Source organism: Delphinus delphis, chromosome 5 (genome assembly GCF_949987515.2).
Source record: "Delphinus delphis chromosome 5, mDelDel1.2, whole genome shotgun sequence".
NCBI lineage: Eukaryota > Metazoa > Chordata > Mammalia > Artiodactyla > Delphinidae > Delphinus > Delphinus delphis.
Genome location: NC_082687.1, coordinates 75,079,609 through 75,100,821, shown reverse-complemented (window position 1 = coordinate 75,100,821; position 21,213 = coordinate 75,079,609). Strand labels below are relative to the sequence as shown.

The 21,213-nt window shown below is 35.7% G+C and overlaps 1 protein-coding gene across 1 annotated transcript in view; it reads left to right on the top strand.

Moving 5' to 3' along the window:
* N4BP2 (NEDD4 binding protein 2) overlaps positions 1–20,693 on the top strand; it is an 83,702-nt gene extending 63,009 nt beyond the window's left edge. Inside the window, exons 13-18 of the mRNA XM_060012670.1 lie at positions 2,777–2,915; positions 7,275–7,463; positions 8,367–8,535; positions 15,346–15,469; positions 16,654–17,399; positions 17,532–20,693. Of these exons, the coding sequence (XP_059868653.1) occupies positions 2,777–2,915; positions 7,275–7,463; positions 8,367–8,535; positions 15,346–15,469; positions 16,654–16,699 (667 nt within the window). The 3' untranslated portion in view covers positions 16,700–17,399; positions 17,532–20,693. The remainder of the gene's footprint in view (positions 1–2,776; positions 2,916–7,274; positions 7,464–8,366; positions 8,536–15,345; positions 15,470–16,653; positions 17,400–17,531) is intronic.
* The last annotated feature ends 520 nt before the right edge of the window (positions 20,694–21,213 follow it).

Genomic DNA, 21,213 nt, shown 5'->3' with positions numbered 1-21,213 from the left:
CATTTTTCTCTGTGCCCTGGAAAGTTTAAATAAATCAGTACCTTGAAGGTTCTGGGGTTGTGCCTTTTTAGGGGGAAGGTCTCTTTGCTTTTCTTTAGGGAGAAGGTCTTTTCACTATCTTTTTAGGGGTATTGCTTTATTCAGATGTTTGCTTTTTTTTTTTTTTTTTTTTTGCGGTACGCGGGCCTCTCACTGTTGTGGCTTCTCCCGTTGCGGAGCACAGGCTCCAGACACGCAGGCTCAGCGGCCATGGCTCACGGGCCCAGCCACTCCGCGGCATGTGGGATCTTCCCAGACTGGGGCACGAACCCGTGTCCTCTGCATCGGCAGGCGGACTCTCAACCACTGCGCCACCAGGGAAGCCCAGATGTTTGCTCTTTTTCCATGAGTCTTTTCTGGTAGTTTGTCTTCTAGAAAATCATCAGGTTTATTATTGTTAAGTTGTATATAATATTCTGTGATAATTAAAAACATTATTTTGTATTTATCATGTCCTTTTTTCCTTTCCTAATTTTTTTTTCTATTTTCTTTGTTATTGCTGTTTATCAGATTGACCCTTTTAAAGAACAGGCTCTTGGTTTATTGATCAAAGTCTGTTTTATTTCTCTAATCATTTATTTTTGGTGATTCTTTTCTATTTTTGATGGTTCCTTTCTCTTTAAATTTGTTATGTTTTCAATTCTTTGGTTAGTTTGTTTCCTTTCAATCTTTAATAACAAATATAGTTAAGGGTGTGAATTTTTTTCTGTATAATGTTTTTGATATATATGTAATGTTTTGATTTTGATATGTAGTATTTTCATTTTTTTTCTAAATAATCTCTAATTCACTTTGACTTTCTAATTTATCCAAGAGTTTTATATTTTCTAAATGGTTTGATAGTTTGGTGGAGGGGGGGATTACTGTTTGTTTTGTTGTGTTGGGGTATAAGAATGCAGCCTGAAAGAGTCCTGCTTTTTGGAAGTTGAGATTTCCTTTGTGGTTTAATACATGATCAGTTATTATAAATATTGCACAAAGTGCCTTTTTAAAAAAATATTTATTTACTTATTTATTTGGCTTCTTCGTGTCTTAGTTGTGGCATGCAGTATCTTTCATTGCAGCATGCTGACTTCTCTCTAGTTCTGGCTCGCGGGCTGCAGAGCGCGCAGGCTCAGTAGTTGTGGCACATGGGCTTAGTTGCCCTGTGGCCTGTGGCATCTTAGTTCCCAACCAGAGATTGAACCCATGTCCCCTGCATTGGAAGGTGGATTCGCAACCACTGGACCACCAGGAAAGTCCCTGAAAGTGTTTTTGAAAAAGAATATTCTCTGCTGAGTATGCAGAGTTCTAAATATGTCACTTGAATCAAGTTTTTCATGGTATTATTTCAATCCACAATTTTTCTATTTATTTTTGCTACCTAAACAGCTGTTTTCTTAGAGTTGTGTGTTAAAATATTCCAAGGCACTGGGGGTTAGGAGGGTGGTGCTGGCATATGGCAACTCTCTTCTATGGGGACCTAGGACAAGAAGCCCTGATGTGAAATTACCCAGAGTTGTGGTTCCCCAGGCAAGGTAAGGGGACTAAGTTGAGTCCTTCCTCTCGATGCTCAGAGTGATTGGTCAGTCAGGCCCCTCGGGGCAGGTATTATGGTATTAAATGATTACCTCCATTTGTCTGCCAACAGGTGGATAATTGTCTCAGTTACCAGTAGCTTCAGTTTCACCCTGGGTAAGAAGGGTAGGTTCGTTCAGTTACTGCAGTATACGCCTGCAGTGTCATCTTCCAGGGCCACACACTGCTAACAGCGCCTGTGGTGGAGACTGGCTTCCGGCCCTAGGAGTGGGCAAGCCAGGTGATTTTAAGAACTAGTTAGGATGTGGTTAATTTCTGGTAGTTTCTAGCCCCTAGAAACCCCAATTTGTTGAGCATATGTGAGGCGGCAAGATGATAGTGCTCAAGGAGAATTGGTAGTCCCAAATGGTTCCCCTTCAAGGGTTGTCTTTAATAAATTGATGAATAGCAAAATATCACAGTATTTTAGATAGCTGTCACATTTCAAAAACAGTCCTTTGTGGTCAGCTCTTCATTATCTGGCCATTGGAAAAGATCAGAGGCATAAATAGTCTGAAATAATGAGCAGTATAAAATCATTTATAATTTTCTTTGGAATGAGTTTCTTTGGATACAGGGACATTAGCGTTTCAGATGTTTGTCAATTTTTGTAGAATTTCGTATTCCACATAATATAGTATCACCATGAAAATATGCCTAAATAATGTAGGGGTGGGAGGTAGGGTAGTGTTTTAGTTTTTCCTTTCTATATCCCTGCTTAGAATTTCTTTGACTAGAACACCATGGTATAAGTAAAATGTAAAATTTGACAGGATAAAAATGTCAGTTTAAGGATTTATTGTCTGTTTTTGATGTTTGAAGGAAACTGAAACCATGTGTGAATCCAACAAGGGACTTAAGTATAGGTGATAAGATAAAAGAAAGATTTGTGGAAAATTTACCTGGAATAAAAGATAAGAAAATTAATTAATTACCAATATGTTACTTTTCAGTATTCATTTAAAAAATTAGTTTTTGAGAGCCTCTAACTTGACACTTTCCCTCTGTTCATTCTTGAGTCTTGAGATACACAATGAGCATTTAATTTTCATGTTAAAACTCAGAAGTGAGCCAATTTTTCATATTCTTCGAAGATTTTGTAAGATTGCTTATGTTAATGTTTCCACATAACTTTTATTTTCATTTATTGACTTCATATTTGTACTTCAACTCTCTACAGCTATTCGTTAGAACACACAGTGCAATTTCTAAATTGTGTTCTTGAAGGAGACCCTGTAAAAACAGTGGTAGCACAAGAGTTTGTTCACCAAAATGAGAATGTCACTTCTCATACTGCACAGAAGTCTAAGGAGAAAAAGGTATAGAGCTACTTAATTTTTTACAGTAATGGTAAATAATTGTGTTTGAAAATATAATTGGTTTGTTAGATAGTTTAATGATAATTTCTCACCATTTTTCATAGACTGGAAATTTAACCACCAATAGCGTATTTGGTTTAGAATATCTGTTTGCTCAAAATAGTGAATTTATAGCTGATTATATTTTTTTCTTTAAACCCTTTGTGCACAAGCATTGGAATTTCTGTAACTTTTTATGTGTAGACTACACAGTAGAGTATGAGGCTTAATTGAATAGCAGTGGGTGTAATATGATGGGTCTTAGGGCATAAATAATGTGGGTGGAAATGTTTAGCCATTTGAGTGTCGATAGTGACCTGTGCTCACACACAGGCTTCTTGGTGGCGGCAGCAGCAGCAGCCTTAGCGTCTCCTGCCCGTCTCTGGGGTCCGCGCTTTTAGCCGCCGCTAGCGCCTGTCTCTGGAGCTCCTTTAAGCAGCGCTCTTAATCCCCTCTCCTCGCACACCAGGAAACAAAGAGGGAAGAAAAAGTCTCTTGCCTCGTCGGCAGGTCCAGACTTTCCCCCTGGACTCCCTCCCAGTTAGCCGTGGCGCACTAACCCCCTGCAGGCTGTGTTCACACTGCCAACCGCAGTCCTCTCCTGGTGCTCTGACCAAAGCCCGGGCCTCAGCTCCCAGCCCCGCCCATTCCGGCAGGTGAGCAGACAAGCCTCTCGGGCTGGTGAGTGCTGCTCGGCACCGATCCTCTGTGCGGGAATCTCCCCGCTTTGCCCTCCGCACCCCTGTTGCTGTGCGTTGCTGTGCTCTCCTCTGCGGCCCCGAAGCTTTTTCCCTCCGCCACCCACAGTCTCCGCCCGCGAAGGGGCTTCCTAGTGTGTGGAAACCTTTCCTCCTTCACAGCTCCCTCCCACTGGTGCAGGTCCCGTCCCTATTCTCCCGTCCCGTCTCTGTTTATTCTTTTTTCTTTTGCCCTACCCAGGTACGTGGGGGGTTTCTTGCCTTTTGGGAGGTCTGAGGTCTTCTGCCAGCGTTCAGTAGGTATTCTGTAGGAGTTGTTCCATGTGTAGATGTATTTCTGGTGTATCTGTGGGGAGGAAGGTGGTCTCCGTGTCTTACTCTTCCGCCATCTTGAAACAGGAACCTGTTGGATGTACTTTTGGTGTCATATCTAAGAAACTATTGCCTAATTCAAGGTCATGGGGATTTACACCTGAGTTTTCTTCTAAAAGTTTTATAGTTTTAGTGTTTACATTTAGAGCTTTGATCTATTTTGGGTTAATTTTTGTATATGGTGTGAGATAGGGGTCCAGGTTCATTCTTTTGCGTGTGGATATCCAGTTGTCACAGCACCACTTGTTGCAAAGACTGCTTTTCCCCATTGAATTTTCTTAGCACCCTAGTTGAAAATGAATTGACTATAAATTTATCACTAGACTCTCAGTTTCATTCCGTTGATCTGTATGTTTCTCGTTATGCCAGTACCACAGTCTTGATTACTGTAGCTTTGTAGTAAGTTTTGAAATTAGGAAGTGTGCGTTTTCAACTATTTTCAAGATTATTTTGTCTATTCTGGTCCTCATGCATTTCCATGTGAATTTTAGGATCAGCTTGTCAATTTCTGCAAAGAAGACAGTTGGAATTTTCATGGGGATTTTGTTGAGCCTGTGGATCAATTTGAGGTGTATTGCGATCTTAACAATATTGTCTTCCAATTCATGAATATAGAGTACCTTTCGATTTATTTAGGTCCTCTTAATTTCATTCAACAGTGTGTTGTAGTTTTTTTTTTGTTTTTTTTTTTTGCGCCACGCGGGCCTCTCACCATTGTGGCCTCACAGGCTCCGGACGCGCAGGCTTAGCGGCCATGGCCCACGGGCCCAGCCGCTCCGCGGCATGTGGGATCTTCCCGGCCCGGGGCACGAACCCATGTCCCCTGCATCGGCAGCCAGACTCTCAACCACTGTGCCACCAGGGAAGCCCCTGTTGTAGTTTTGAGTATAAGTTTTACATGCCTTTTAAAAAATTTTTTAAATTTATTTCTAAGCATTTTATTTTTTTGATGCTATTATAAATGAAATTGATTTCTTAATTTTATTTTTGGATTGTACATTGCAAATACATAGAAATATAATTGATTTTGTATATTAATCTTGTATTCGTTTTAGGCTTTTTTTTTCTTTTTTAAACAGTCCTCAATCATCCTGCTATACTTGCTCATTAATAAGACCACTCAGGGTAGTGGAGCACCACTTGTATGTTGCCTTTTTTCTTTGAATATTTCACCATCACTTAGCTGATATGTAGAACTTAGGTAATTTTGGTTTTCTTGTGATCTGTTAGTGTGTACACGGAACAGGAACCAAGTGTACTGCTGATGCCTGTGTTCGTCATGGATAGGTGCAGTATATTATAAGATTCAGGGAGTGTACAAGATGATGATGAGACCTTCAGTGCCAAACTGGGAATGAAGATTACTTTTTCACCTGATAATAGAGCAAGGCACTCTTGGTCATTATGGCGATAGAGGAAGTGATGGGGACAAAGTGTGCTTGCTCAAAGTGGGAGATGGTTAGAAAATGTTGGAATCAGAAAAGGGTTTGTGAGTTGTGTAAATGTTGGCCAGAACGTAAATTTGGGTAAGTTATACTGGAGATTATTCTTAGCCTTTCTCAAAAAAACATAGGTAGGTGTCACAACACTGATAAAAATCTTTTAAGATTTTGAACAAAATAGAATAGTCTGTCTTTGATATCCCAGGATCCCAAGGGATCAGAGATACTAAAGGGGAGTATCATGATACCAGTAACATTTTGGTTTATCTGCTTTGTTCAAGAAACTAACATTTATTTAAAACTGTGTTTTATTAATACTACTACTTTTTCCCTTTAGCCTTTAATAAAATTTGCAAGTTTGTTACCATTGGAAATGGTTTTGGTATAATAGTACATCACACTTTCAAGTGACACTAATTACATAAATTCTTAGGCAGCACGTATTTCATTTGGCCCTTGTTAATGAAGTAAACCACATCACTATGAAAGAGATGTAAAAATAAATTTTGGTTTTATTTAAGAAGAGAGTAGCTATTTGATAAAGTGTCTCTCATTATGTACTGTCTGTTTTGGGCCATGTGGCTTGCGGGATCTTGATTTCCCCACTAGGGATTGAACCCTGGCCTCTGGCAGTGAAAGTGCCGAGTCCTAACCACTGGACTGCCAGGGAATTCCCTGTTTTTTCTTTTTTAAAAATAAGCAATGAAGGCTCCCTTCCCAGAGAACCAAATGTATTTGCATTTTTTAGTATGAACACCAACACAGAGAGATTTTAAAGCTATGAAATGTTTATGTCCATATTGTTAGGCACTATGGGCTTTTCAAAGGTCATAGAAAGTGTTTTTATTATCCTCTCCCTGGAAAATCTTTGATTTTATCAGGGATGCAAGCCATATACTCACAGAATATTTAAACGTTAATATGAAAGAAGCTTGTGAAGCTTGACTACTGAGCATGACATAAGGATGTAGGTCCTATGAATATTCGTAAGTAAGAGAGAGCCTTGGGTTTGTTGCAAAAAATAAACTGACTGTATATTTACAGATTTTTGACTGTGGTAATGAGTTAGGAATATGGTGACGCATTAATTTTATTCTTTTCTATTTGGTGGAGAGTATTGAGGCATATTTGTATAATAATTATTATTTTCATTAACCTTGTGTTTTAAATTAGAGTTAGTTTAGTTTCTTTAATTCAGGGTCTCATATGGGTAACAACTACTTCATGATATTTCAGAAAACTCAAGAAGTCAACACTACCATAGCGGCTAGTTGGTAGTTAGCTGGTTGAAAACTGCCCATAAACCTCCTTATGATTTTTTACCTACTATAAGGCATGGTTACTCCACATGCCTTTCTGTTTTAACAAGAATATTTTTCAATTACTTTATCAATTGGTTTATAAAAAATATTGAAATATGCCATTACTTCCTTCAGTGGTTGGACTGATCCTTTGAATGGGTTTACAAACTAAAATTTGGAAAATATTGCATTTAGATAAATGAGCATCATTCCTTGAATATCTTATATTCTCTCTTTTGGCTTGATTTTTTTTATTTTCATAATTTTAGAGAACTTTTTAACATCTTCTAAGATAAGAATGGTTAAAGAAGGAGTACCCTTATGGCATGAAAAAGTTAACAATAGTTGCCAAGTGCATGACTTACTAGATAGACAGTAGGGAGAGTCTGTTTTTTAAGAAGAAAGATAAAAATTAGTAGAGCCCAGTTTTCATGTACATTTTTTTGAAGGTAAAATGTGTGCTTTCTACTTTCTTTCGTATTTTACTTATTGTGTAACACCGTACAGGCAAAGAAATTGAAAGAGACTGAAGATATACCAAGCGAACCATCTTTCCAGGATTTTGAGTACCCAGAGTATGATGACTACAGGGCAGAGGCTTTCCTGCACCAGCAGAAGAGGATGGAATGCTATAGCAAGGCAAAGGAAGCTTATCGGATGGGGAAGAAAAACGTTGCCACGTTTTATGCCCAACAAGTAAAGAGGAAAATTATTTTTTCTTTGTCACTTACAACATCTGAATAATCTTGAAGCAGTTAATACTCATACTGTGACTGGATTAAGTTATTCTGGGGAATGTACATTGTATAAGTGACATAAAGTGCCCTAATATGTAAGAAATGTATGGTTCTGAGAATTCTTCCGGCAGTCCATATTTTCTTTTAGGCTGGATTCTCTCATTCAGTACTGCTTCTAAACAGATATGAATTTTCTGGAGGAAAGGAAGCAGAATGTTAATATTGGCCATCCCAGGGTGGGATTACAGAGGTCTTGTGCTTTCTATCATGCTTGAATTTTAAGTTGTGTATCACTGTCATAGTCAGAAAAAGAAAGTTACATTAATATCTCTCAGGGAAGTAAAATTTCTACCTGGTCTCATACAGCATGGTATTACAAGAAACCTGATGGATTTACTTTTCGTTTTCTGTGGTTCCATATTGCTTACTTTTTTATGATGGAGCAGAAAAAGGTATCAGACTGGTATAACCTTGTGAGCAATAATAGCAAACCTTGAGGAATGACTTCAGGGGTAACTGCAAGGGTTTAAAGGGTTGAGACTCAGGATTATCAAAAGATAAACCAGTGGATTCCTTCTTGAGATGTGTGTTGTTTATTTAAGTGTCCTTTTCCTATGATTTTTGGATCAGAGAATGTGTTAGAAATGATGATTTAGTAGTTTAAGAACTATGTTATTTGTCCACTGAAATTCACCTAAATTTTGGTGCATTCTTGCATATTAGCCCATTGCATTATTTAAAATTTTACATTTGTTGTTGCCTTTTTTGTTCTTCCTTTTATTTGGGGCACTATTTGTTTCCTCATTGCTTACTAAGTAGCAGATATCAAAAGTGATTACTGATGATATGTTTATAATTAAAGGGTAGTCTCCATGAGCAGAAGATGAAAGAAGCCAATCACCTTGCTGCTGTGGAGATCTTTGAGAAAGTCAATGCCTCCCTGCTGCCACAGAATGTTTTAGACCTCCATGGGCTGCATGTGGATGAGGCTATAGAACATTTGATGACAGTTTTACAGGAGAAAACTGAAGGTAGGACTATAGTCATGACAGATTTTCACAAATTCAAGGAAGTCTGAATGTGCAGGCTGAGGATATCTGTGCCACATTTATAGATGTTTGTATTAGATTCATTCTTCAAGAAAACCTTGGGAAAGAATTCTAACTGCCATGTCCATTAACATTTTTATTTTCCTGTTTCAGTTACGTTTGTATTCCTTTGTTATAATTGTCAAAGGGAGGGCATGATGTAATCTGAGAATCCTCTGGACCATTCAGGAATATAATACATCTTTGTTCAGTAGACATTTATTAAAGCTAATAGATACTTATTAGATGTCAGTTGCTCAACAGATGTTTAATAAAATGCAGAAGTAGGGCTTCCCTGGTGGCATAGTGGTTGGGAGTCCACCTGCCGATGCAGGGGACACGGGTTCGTGCCCCGGTCCGGGAAGATCCCACATGCCGCGGAGCGGCTGGGCCCGTGAGCCATGGCCGCTGAGCCTGCGTGTCCGGAGCCTGTGCTCTGCAACGGGAGAGGCCACAACAGCGAGAGGCCTGCGTACCGCAAAAAAAAAATAAAAAAAAATAAAAAATGCAGAAGTAAATTAGGTGATAGGATTTTTATAGAATTATCATAAAGGCAGGATTTATGAGTGTTTGCATTTTGGTAGTATGCCCTTCTCCCTTTCTGCTTGTATTTTGTCTTTGCAGGTCAGTAGGAATGCTACTGCCTACCTCTTACAATCAATATCATGTACTTTATATACGTTAAAGTATCTTGTTGGTTTATCATCTTGTTTCCTTTTCATCACCAGATGGTAGCACTTGGGAAAATTCAATCTGTTGTAGTACCCCAGACTCTAATACTAGGGAGTCATCTCCTCTTAGCACTACTAGGATATTTTTGAATTCTCAACTTGGCTTTCTCTTTGTCTTACATTTTATTGTGGAGACATGGAATCCATGCCTCAGTTATTACTCTGTGGTTCAGTAATACTGCTGTGTCATTGATAGCTGTATTGTTCTGGTTAATTAATTTGTATATATTTTAGAAAGTTTTATACTATATGTTATACAGGTTTATTAGTTCAGCACATATAGGTTTTACAATTCAGTTGTAATTAAATACTCGACTAAATATAATTGATATAAAAACTTTATCATGAAAACCACATTGAAAAAGTTGCGAGTAAAATAACGAACACCTGTGTACCCATGAATGTAAGTAACAAGTGATAACATTTTACTGTATGTGCTTCATATATATATTTTTTGTTGTTGTTGTTCCTCCCTTTGCATTATCCCCAATCCTTTTCTCTTTCTTCTCTCCCCTTCTGATGGAAATCAACATCCTTCAGTTTGGTCTGCATCATCCTGGACAGTTTTGAAAATACCTTTACTACGTGTATTATACATTCATCCATAATTGGTCTATAGTATCCTTTTTGTGAATTTTAAAAAATGAACATACATGGTGTCACACTATATCGTCAGCCAAGCCACTTATTTTATTTTTACCCAATACAGTTTTCAAGATCTACTCATCTCGACGGATTGAGTTTTTTTTAAATTATAACTGCTGTGTAGTATTGTGTGACCTTATCATAATGTATCCATCCCTCTATTGATGGACGTTTAATTAAAATGTTGCAGTGAGCTTTATTTTGCATATCAACATGTGTCCTCTTATCATTATCCTTTTTCCTAGCTTTTTATATTGAAAAATTAAAAACCTGCAGAGAAGTTGAAAGAATTGTACAATATACATATTGTACAAATTTTTTACAATATATGAATTGTACATATATCTTTTACCTAGATTGATCAGTCGTCAACATTTGGCCACATTTGTTTATATTATCTCTAGAATTTTTTTCTGCTGAACCATTTGATAATAAGTCTCATTAAACATTGTGGTGCTTTACTTTTGCATACCTCAGCGTGTTTATTTCTTGAGGACAAATTCATTCTCCTACATAATCACAATACATTATCACTTTTAAGACATTTAACATTGTTATAATGATGTTGTCTAATACACAGGCCATATTCAGATTTTTCCAGTTATATGGAAATGTCCTATGTAGCTGTGCCATGTCCAACCCCCAATCCAGGATCTAGTCATGCATCATATGTTCCAGTTGATTGTCCCAAACCTGTAGCCTCCTGTAATATAGAAGTGTTCCTCAGTCTGTTTTTTGTTTTCCATGTTATTGACACTTTTAAAGACTCCACGCCAGTTGTTTGGTAGATTGCCCTACAATTTTAATTTGTCTAATTGTTTCTTCATGATTAGATTCAGTTTAAAATTTTCTTGGTGAAAATACTGCATAGGAGATGTTAGGTCATCCTTGGGGAACTAATCAAGAGACATATATGGTCAGTTTGCCCCAGTATTGGTGGTGTTAAGTTTGATTTCTTAGCTTAATGTGGGACTCTATCATATCAGATTTCAATTTGTAAATGTACCTTTTCTTTCTTTGTAATCAATTAGTAAATTTTGGTGATTGATACTTTGTGGCTGTGTGAATAACTGTTCTCATTTTGCCTAATGATTTTAGCATCCACAGATGATCCTTGTCTGAATCAATTATTATATTGGTGGTTGCATAATGGTGTTTTAAAAAAATTTTATTTTTTAAAATTTATTTATTTTTGTCTGTGTTGGGTCTTTGTTGTTGCACGTGGGCTTTCTCTAGTTGCGGTGGCTTCTCTTGTTGCAGAGCACTGGCTGTAGGCATGCGGGCTTCAGTAGTTGTGGCTCACGGGCTCTAGAGCGCAGGCTCAGTGCTTGTGGCGCATGGGCTTTGTTGCTCCGCGGCATGTGGGATCTTCCAGGACCAGGGATCAAACCCACGTCCCCTGCATTGGCAGGAGGATTCTTAACCACTGCGCTACCAGGGAAGTTCTCATAATGGTGTTTTATAATTTTGTGTTCCTTCTCTGTTTATTAGCAGACATTCTTTGATAAAGTAGAAGATCCCCCTCCCCCAGTTTTTTAAATAGAATTTTGAAAATCTTGGAGAAAGAACTAGAAAACAACAACAATAAAGATTAGAAAAGAGAAAATTTAAGAGCGGTTTAAATACATTATTTAATCTGGAGAAAAGAAAAGTAGAAGTATTATATGGAAGTATTATAAGGGAATATTTTGTCTATAGAGGACAAGTAAATCATTTACTCAGTAAAATTTGATTATCTTCTATATTCTAGACATCAGGGATAAAGCAGTGAAAAAGACACACAATCCCTGTCTTTATGGAGTTTGCTGTCTAGTAGGATAGATGACAGTGAATAAATAGTTACATAAATGGTTAGCATTGTGATAAAAAGTACAGGTTGCTATGTTTCATTTAGCATAAATTCCCAGATCCCTACATAATTGTTCCTTGGCCTGTCTCTACATTCTCATCTTGTGTTTTGCTGCTTCTCCTTTTCTTTATGTTTATCTACATTATCATTTGTTAACCTCCAGATTAAGTTAGGCTCCCTATTAAAAGCCTCTCATAGTACTCCTCTGTATCACAGTACTTATAAAAAGCTTGTTGTATAATTGATTATTAAATGTCCATTTTTTTGGCCAAGAATTGAGTCAATGATGATTATTGAATCATTATTGTATATTGAGCCTTTCATTCACCACTTTAAAAAACTTTTGAATAAATGACTGAATAAAGGGTAGGTATTCCTCTCATTTTATAGTAAGGAAACTGATGATATAAACAGTTTAATAAAGTGGAAAATAATAAGTGTCAGTAAGGATATAGAGAATTGGAACCCTCATATATTGCTGGTGGGAATGTTAAATGGTACAACCACTGTGGAAAAGGTTGACATTCCTTGAAAGGTTAAACACAGAGCTATCATATAACCCAGCAGTTCTGCTCCTAGGTTTGTACACAAGATAATTGAAAACACAATTCATCCATACAAAAGCTGGTACATGAATGTTCATAATAGCCAAAAGGTGGAAACAACGCAAATCTATCAACTGGTGAATGGAAAAAATGTGGTATATCCATACAATGGAATATAATTCAGCCATAAAAAGGAATGAAATGCTGATACGTGCTACAACATGGATGAACTTTGTAAACATTATGCAGTGTGAAAGAAGCCAGATACAAAGGGCCACATATTACACGATTTCCATTTATTGTACATGAAATGTCTAGAATGGGCAGATCAATAGAAACAGAAAGTACATTAATGTTTGCTGGGACTGGAAAGGGGGGATGGAGATTGACTGCTAACAGGAACAGAATTTCTTTTTGAGATGATGGAATGTTCTGGAATTAGATCGTGTTGATGGTTACACAACATTGTAATAATGTACTAAAAACTACTGAATTGTACATTTTAAAATCATGAATTTTATGTTAGGTGAATTTTATCTCAATAGAAAAAATTATGAGAATAAAAGTGTTAAATAATTTGTGTAAGGTGATACTGGATCAGACTCAAGATACAAGCCCTTTTTGGAAGCCAAAGCCCATCTTGTGCGTGCTACCTGTGGTAGCCTGTAGTTACTGACATCACCAGCAGATGGTAGTATTGTTGAATAGAAATGTGTCCAGGCGAAAAATCTGTGGCTCTGCCCCACATTGCTTTTAGTCATAAAAGATGATTGTCAAAATTGGGGATGAATTAAAAAACAAAAAAGATATCTGGACCTTTTGTGTCTTCTTATTGAAATATACACCACTACTACTCATGAAGCTTCTTTTGCCCCCAAATAACCAGAAGCAGGTAGAGCCTTTAGATCTGACTACTACTTTATACAGATTTATAGGGAACAGAGGAACATGTTAGATGGCACCATGGGGATACAGTCAGCAAAATCCAGACTGTAAATATCTAGGATAAATGATCTAATTTTTTCAACAAATTGTAAAAAAAAAAAAAAGATAAAAGAAAGCACACACACACACACACACACACACGAAGGAGAACATTTAGATTAAAAATTAAGAAATATATCAACCAAATACAATGTGTGGAGACTTGTTTCAACCCTGATTCAAACAAGTCACAGTAAAAACATTTTTTTGAGACTACTGGAGGACATTTTTAGCCATTTTTAGAAACATATTAAGGAACTATTTTTTACTTTGTACCATATGATGGTGACATTGTGGTTATGTTTTTTTTAAAGGGTCCTTATCTTTTTGAATACATACTGAAATATTTACAGTTGAAATGATAAGAAATCTGAGATATGCTTAAAAATCAGTTAAAAAAGGTGGTAAGCAGGATTAACCTGAAATTTGGGAACCTAAGCATATTATATTAATTCATTCAATAAACATCCTCTGACACCCTACTTTGAGGCATGTGAGAACATTTTCAGAGCAGTAAGTAAACTATTGAAAGGTGAAATGCTGTAAATGACTGACTTAACTGATGAGAGGAGCGGTAGTGAAGGAGTGATGAGAGCTGAATTATGGTTAGTTGAGATTTTTTTTTTAAGTAAGCATTTATTTGTAATATCACATACATAAAGAACAATGCACAAATAATTATTGTATAGCATAAAAACTTTTTACAAAGTGAATACCCATGTATAGCCATCACCCAGAGAGAGTTGAATTTTGAACAAAATGTTGCTTGAAGTTCTGGAGGTGGATCTTAAGCAAAGAAGGAATTATAAATGCAGGACCAACATATCCACTAAAATTCTAGTCTAAATATTGCCCTGGAGATATGAGACTCGAAAAACAATCTGTTTGTGGATCTGGTGGAGTCTTAGGGCAACTTACTGAGCAGAATATGGAATGTTTATGTGTATATGTATTTTATGCTAAAGGTCAAAACTTGTGCTTTTTTTTTTTTTTTTTTTTTTTTTTTGCGGTACGCGGGCCTCTCACTGTTGTGGCCTCTCCCGTTGCGGAGCACAGGCTCCGGACGCGCAGGCTCAGCGGCCATGGCTCACGGGCCCAGCCACTCCACGGCATGTGGGATCTTCCCGGACCGGGGCACGAACCCGTGTCCCCTGCATCGGGGAAGCCCAAAACTTGTGCTATTTATAACTGAGGAACAAGTATCTATTGAATTATTAAATCAGCTCCTATTATTAACAAGTTTTTTTTGTTATTTTATTGTAGCTGTTACTGACTTTCAGGATTTATATACTTGATTTTCACAAGGTCATTTCCAAAGCAGAAGCTGTGGTCTTTTAAGAGTCTCAGGTTCATTCGATATTTTAAAATCATCTGTTTGGAAGAGTTTCTTAAGTTAATAATTGATTATTTTTAGCGGTAAGACTGCAGTCCATGCTATAATTAGTGGATTTGCTAATGGCTCTTCCTGAGGATGATATTCTATAAAGCAGTTGCCTTATACCCCATTTTATTGTTAAGGAAATAGGCACAGATAGGCTAAGTAATTGTCCATGGTCCTATCACACAGTCATTTAGTGGCAGAGCTGCTAATCAGACCAAAGCTGGGTGGCTTCAGAGTAATAGAGTTGTTGTAAAGATTCTTAGTTAATAAATATAAGTCACTTAAAGCAATGCCTGACTCCATGTGTGTAATAATTGTTAAGTATCATTAATATTATTGTTGTTATCATTATTTCAGAGAGAAATTCTGATAACACATGGAAATCTCTCTCCCCACAGGAGAAGTCCCACTTAAGTCTTTAGGTGGATGAGTTGCTAGGAAGCTTCCATACTTAAAGTGTAGGTGAAACAGTACATTTAAAAACATTAATTTGGGGATTTTTGAAGTGATAAATCTCTAAATCCTCATGAAAATTATTTCATACGTGTTTGAGTAAAGGTTTGTTTTCTGTTGAGAATGTAAGATCAATTTTAACGGTTCCAATTCCTGTTGTAACAGAATTTAAGCAGAGTGGTGGTAAGCCCTATCTTTCTGTGATTACGGGGAGAGGAAACCACAGCCAGGGAGGAGTTGCTCGCATCAAACCAGCTGTCATTAAATACCTCACAAGCCATAGCTTCAGGTGAGTATAGATTTCTGTTATCGATAATGGCAGTTGCCCATATGCAGATGGTAAACACTAATAGTTTGCTCAGAACAATTTGTTAAAATAGTTAACTAAATTTAACCATCTGATTCTAGCCATAAATTCATGACTAGATTATGATATATAACATTCCTTTCTAGATTTATGATGTCCACTAAACCAGAAATGAAAGAAAAATGTTTGTTATTGAAGTAATCATTTGACAAAACTATTTCTATCATAAATTAAAAATCTAAAACTAAGTATATTTGTGTTTTTTTGATAATGTATCATTCAAGGTAGTTAGATTATACATATCATAGTTTAAGGTTGCTGTTTAATTAATTCCTTTGAAAAGAAATAACATGTCTGTGGATTTTGGAAGGAGTTGGAGCTTCTGCTAAAATGTGGTTATAATTTGGATGTATTTAAACATTAGTGGAAATCTCCAGTCAGTTACGAATTTACACATCTTCATAAATTAAGTGCCATTATTGATCTTAGCTGACAAACATGAAATGTCCTTTTTCATTAAGTGGTTATGAAGAATCTAAGTACCCTCCTTCCCTTACTTCCAGTTTTAATGAATGTAGCATATTTTGTTTATGTCATGTGATAAAATGTTGGCTATATTATAGAAAATGGTAGTGTTAATTCTGAGCATGAAAATAGATGACATTTTAGAGTTACTTTTACAAAAGGAGTAGTTAGACCACAACATTATCATGTTGGGATTGATGATCTGTTTGAGAGACTTGTGTTTCTTTAAATTTCACAGTGAGGGAGTTGAAAGCATTTCATGGCCTGATGAATCAGACTTACCTATTAGAGATTTCTTGGTACTGTTACAATGCATAGAAATAATGTAATGCAGACATCGCCTTCTCCTTCATGCAGCGTGCTGTTGTTCATGAGGGTCAAATTCAGGCTTGAGAATTTTAAAAAATCTTAAATTGTAATACTTAATTAGGAATAACCCCCAGCCTTAGTCATGTATTTATTTTGACAATAGATTAAAAGGAACATAAGCATAGATATTAGTGCTGGATTTAACTTAAAGGAGAGTGTTTTGATAGTTAATATTATGTTTACCATAGGCACTTGAATTGATTACAAGATTATGTTTCTTAATCAGTTTGAAATTCTTATCTTTAAAATAACTCTTTTTTTCATTTCTGCAGGTTCTCTGAAATTAAACCAGGGTGCTTGAAAGTCATGCTAAAGTAAAATAAATGTCCTTGACTTAAAAGTGTGAAGGTTTGTAGGTTAAAATTAGTTTTATTTGCAGTAATTTAGTCAACTGTACTGTAAATGTGTGTTTTATTAGAAGTAATGTCCAGTTATAAAACAGAAAAACACTATGTTTTTCAAAATTCAAGAGAAGTTTAATTTTTTACTGAATCACATGCCAAATATGTAGTCTATTAAAAGTATTAAAGAGAATTTTTACTGATTACAAAATATCTAAGAAAATTATCAGCTGCAGTTTTAAAGATTGAAATGCTCTGATTCTTTCTCAGACAGAAAATGTAACCTTTATATTAATTGTTGTTTGACGTTTAGTAAAGTCTTAAAGGTTTCTATGAGAAGTATTTAAAGTGCTTTGAGACCTGGTTCATAATACAAGCCCTTCAAAAGCTTGTATTTAAAAAAGAAGTACTGGGCTTCCCTGGTGGTGCAGTGGTTGAGAATCTGCCTGCCAGTGTGGGGGACACAGGTTTGAGCCCTGGTCTGGGAGGGTCCCACATGCCGCGGAGCGTCCGGGCCTGTGGGCCACAACTACTGAGCCTGCGTGTCTGGAGCCTGTGCTCCACAACAGGAGAGACCGCGATGGTGAGAGGCCCGCGCACCACGATGAAGAGTGGCCCCCGCTTGCCGCAATTGGAGGAAGCCCTCGCACAGAAACGAAGACCCAACGCAGCCAAAGGTAAATAAATTAATTAAAAAAAAAAAAAAGTACTAGTACCAGTAGTAATGAAAGAAAGGAGATCTAACAAAAACACTTGAGTGCTTTTTGATTTCAAAACAATACAAAAAAACATTTTGGTGTATCCTACAGGAAGGAAGACATGCTGTTGCACTTTCTTCTGCTTTGTATATGATCGTGATCTCTTACCTTTTGTTCCTTTGTTCTGTGTGTGTACATTTTCTAGGAATAAAGTTGGAGTCTGAGATTATATTGCAATTTTATACCTTCCATAGGCAGGCAAGTTTTCAGAGAAGGAAAAATGGTTAGATATCTACCAAGTGCTGCTGTCTTATAAAACTGCTTCTAGTCTTACAGAACTGTCTGTGTAAGTGGTATTGAAGACAGTACTAAAGAGCTATATTTTATATTTGAGGCATGTAATTTCTAAACTACAGTAGGTCAAAATCCTATTAACTTAAATAGATATAGAAAACTTTTTTGATATAATCATAAAAGAAATTTTTACAATTTAAAAGTTTTTTACCTTTATTTTTAAAAAGAACCAACTTTCTGAAAGGAAACTTTCATTGACTTCTGTTTTTTGGTGAGCTAAAAAGTCCTGTTAGTATGTCAGTTATAATTTCCTTTACACACAAGTTTAGTGTGGCGAAGTATAATTTTCCAATGTGAGACACTGGCTTAAATAAATTTGACTTTGGATATGAAGGATATTTTCAACATATGTAATTTTAGCAAACAATTGTATTGTTTTTTGATAAGCTTAAAAAATTAATTGGATCAGGAATGATACGATTGAGCTATTACTGAAAGAATCCTGAATTTCGGAATGGTTTCCCAAAAGAACAGACATTTTAATGAAAATAAAATTCAAAAAATGTTTTTATATATCATAAAAGCATGCTTGTAAAAGAAGAGCCATATCATTGAATTTATTTCCACAAAAATAAAAATATATGTTTATTACTTAGAAATAGTGACTGGTATTGAAGTATTATTCACATTTGTTATGTTTGTGGTAATTTGTTAAAAAAAAGAAAAGAATGCCAACAGTTTGGCATTATGTTTTTTGTGATGTCTAGAAGAATTGTGTACATTAAAAATAAAGCAATTCCTTTCAGCAACTTATTATAAAACTACAACTGTTAATGAAATAAAATCTTTCTATATATAAATTGATATGATTTAAGAAATGTGAATAACAATACTAAAACCTAGAATTATTCTAGTGTGTGCAGCTGCATACTCATTTTCTGTGTTTTTATATTTCCTTACCCAGTTTTAAAAAAACATCACTTTTGAGCACTTCAGCTAGACTTATTTCAGTATTATTTATTATAATTATGATTGATGTGGGAGCAGTCAAAAAGAACAAGAGGTGGGGTATTTTGTGGGCAGAAACCAAATGAAAGAACCTATGTTTTGTACTGTATCAACTCTAATTTTATGCTTTATTTGGTAAATCTAGGGTATTTCTTCTTAATCATCCATAAATATATAGGCAAATTTTGAGCATCATAAATGTTTTTATGAAGTTGTTTAGTACCAAACTGCCTCCTACCCCACTATGTAGCATAGTTTAACCAACACGTAATTATGAAAGAAAATTTTATAATTGCCCCTTTCTTGTTTTGCCTATTTCTAAATCCTGTATGCCAAAGGTAAACAGAGTTTGAGGATTATCAAATTTTTCTCTTTTACCCATTTCTAAATCCTGTGTGTCAAAACTAATGATAATGTGGGGATTATCAAAGTTTTGATGTATGTATTGGTATATTTGTGCTAATATATGACTTACTAGAATGGCTCTTTGCAAAGTTATTAGTATTTTAAAAGTATAGGGCTTCCCTGGTGGCGCAGTGGTTGAGCGTTCGCCTGCCGATTCAGGGGACACGGGTTCGTGCCCCGGTCCGGGAAGATCCCACATGCCGTGGAGCGGCTGGGCCCGTGAGCCATGGCCGCTGAGCCTGCACGTCCGGAGCCTGTTCTCCGCAACGGGAGAGGCCACAACAGTGAGAGGCCCGCGTACCGCAAAAAAAAAAAAAAAAAAAAAAAAATTATAACACTTCTATAATTTGCAAGAGTTTAGTAACAGTTATATTCTTTCAATAGTCTCTTACCAGTATCTACCAGGGGAAAAAGAGAACTAATGTGGAAACCACAGGGAAAGTGGGGTTGGAATGAGGGGACTCTTAACAGTATTTCCAACTATTCATTTCCTTCCTTCAACAGGAGAAATGGAAGCATGTTGTCTTACATTTATTGGCTGTTCATATATCTCTATATTGTTTTCAAGTTGAGGTTTCTTCAATTTATTAGTGTTTCAATACTACTTGCAATTCTAAGGCCTTTAAATATAGGACATATTGTATAGTAGAAATCCTGACTTTAAAGTGTCTTGTGTATTATAACACATTTTGAAAAGAAAAGCTAAATAATTCTGTTGGATTGTTTCCAATCCTTTATTTTGGTCTTTTTCTTTTTAAATTCAAGTGTTTTGTATGCTTAGAAAAAGGACATGTATAAAAGTAAGATTGGTTTTTTCTGAGCTGGAAATTGGAAACTTTGAAACTCAGGAAATTGCTCTGACAATGTTTTAACTGCTCTCAATTTAAGAAAATGACAAAATGTATAAAAAAGACAGAAATAATGTGTGCTGTTTTTTTCCAAGTGCTTTTTCTGAGTGCTTTTCCATTGTGCAATTGAGGTGAAGTTTGATAATTTTTCTGTGTAGTGGTTAAATATTGCTCATTTTTATTTACATAGTAAAGAAAACAGATTTAAATGTTTGCGTGGCCAAAAAAAATTGTCATTTAAAAGGTGAAGTAAGTTTGTGTAGAATGTATGTTAATGGTGCTTATTTTTAAATTGTAATTCAAGTTTACAGTGTTACTTAATGTCTCTTTGCAGAGTTTATTAGAGAAATAAGGCTAGAATACATCTACATCCCGAAGAGCTTTTTATAACTCCACATTACATGATGATGAATTTTATTATTTTCCTTAAAGTTGAGCAATTGAATTTTATGGTCCAAATGATGAACCCTGATTAACAAATGATTGAATTAACCATGAGACTTCTCATTAAAATATATTGCAGCTGTCAGTTGGAGAATATATTATAAAATTTTCAGATAGTATATAAGAAACAAAATACTTTTATTTGTACTATAAAGAAAATGTAATTTTGCTGTTAACGCTGTACTTTTTTATTGAAAATGTTTATAACTTTGCTTTTAAAATTTCTTATGAAACGATTTGCAAATTATGTACTTAATTTAATAAAATACTTTAACCACTGTCTAGTGTGAGGATATCCTTCATTTGATGTGGTAGGGTTAGTGGTTTAAATATTAAAATATATGTGTATGTGTAACTTTGTAATTTCAAGGGAAAAGGGTCAAAAAATTTTCATTTTTGTACCACACCTTTTATTCTAGTTTAAATTATCTTGCTATAGCAAATAGGGGTCTACTTTTGAACCAGGTAAATGCGTTAGCTAGGTTTATCTTTTCATAACCTTATATCTTTTGACTGATGTCAAAATTAAGAATTGCATCTCTAAAGGATTCAAGTAATACTTTAATTAATATTAAAGACCTTTGAACTTTATTCACCTCCAAAGCAGAATAATTTACTCATTTAGCAAGGACTTAAAAATATTTATACAACAAATATTTATTGAGCATTTGTTACTAGGGATACAAAGTGAGACAGACAGAGCTTCTGTCCACAGGTATCTTACAGTCTCATCAACTATTTTGTGTATAGTGATTTATATGGTGGAACACTTTTCATATACATTATATTTTAAG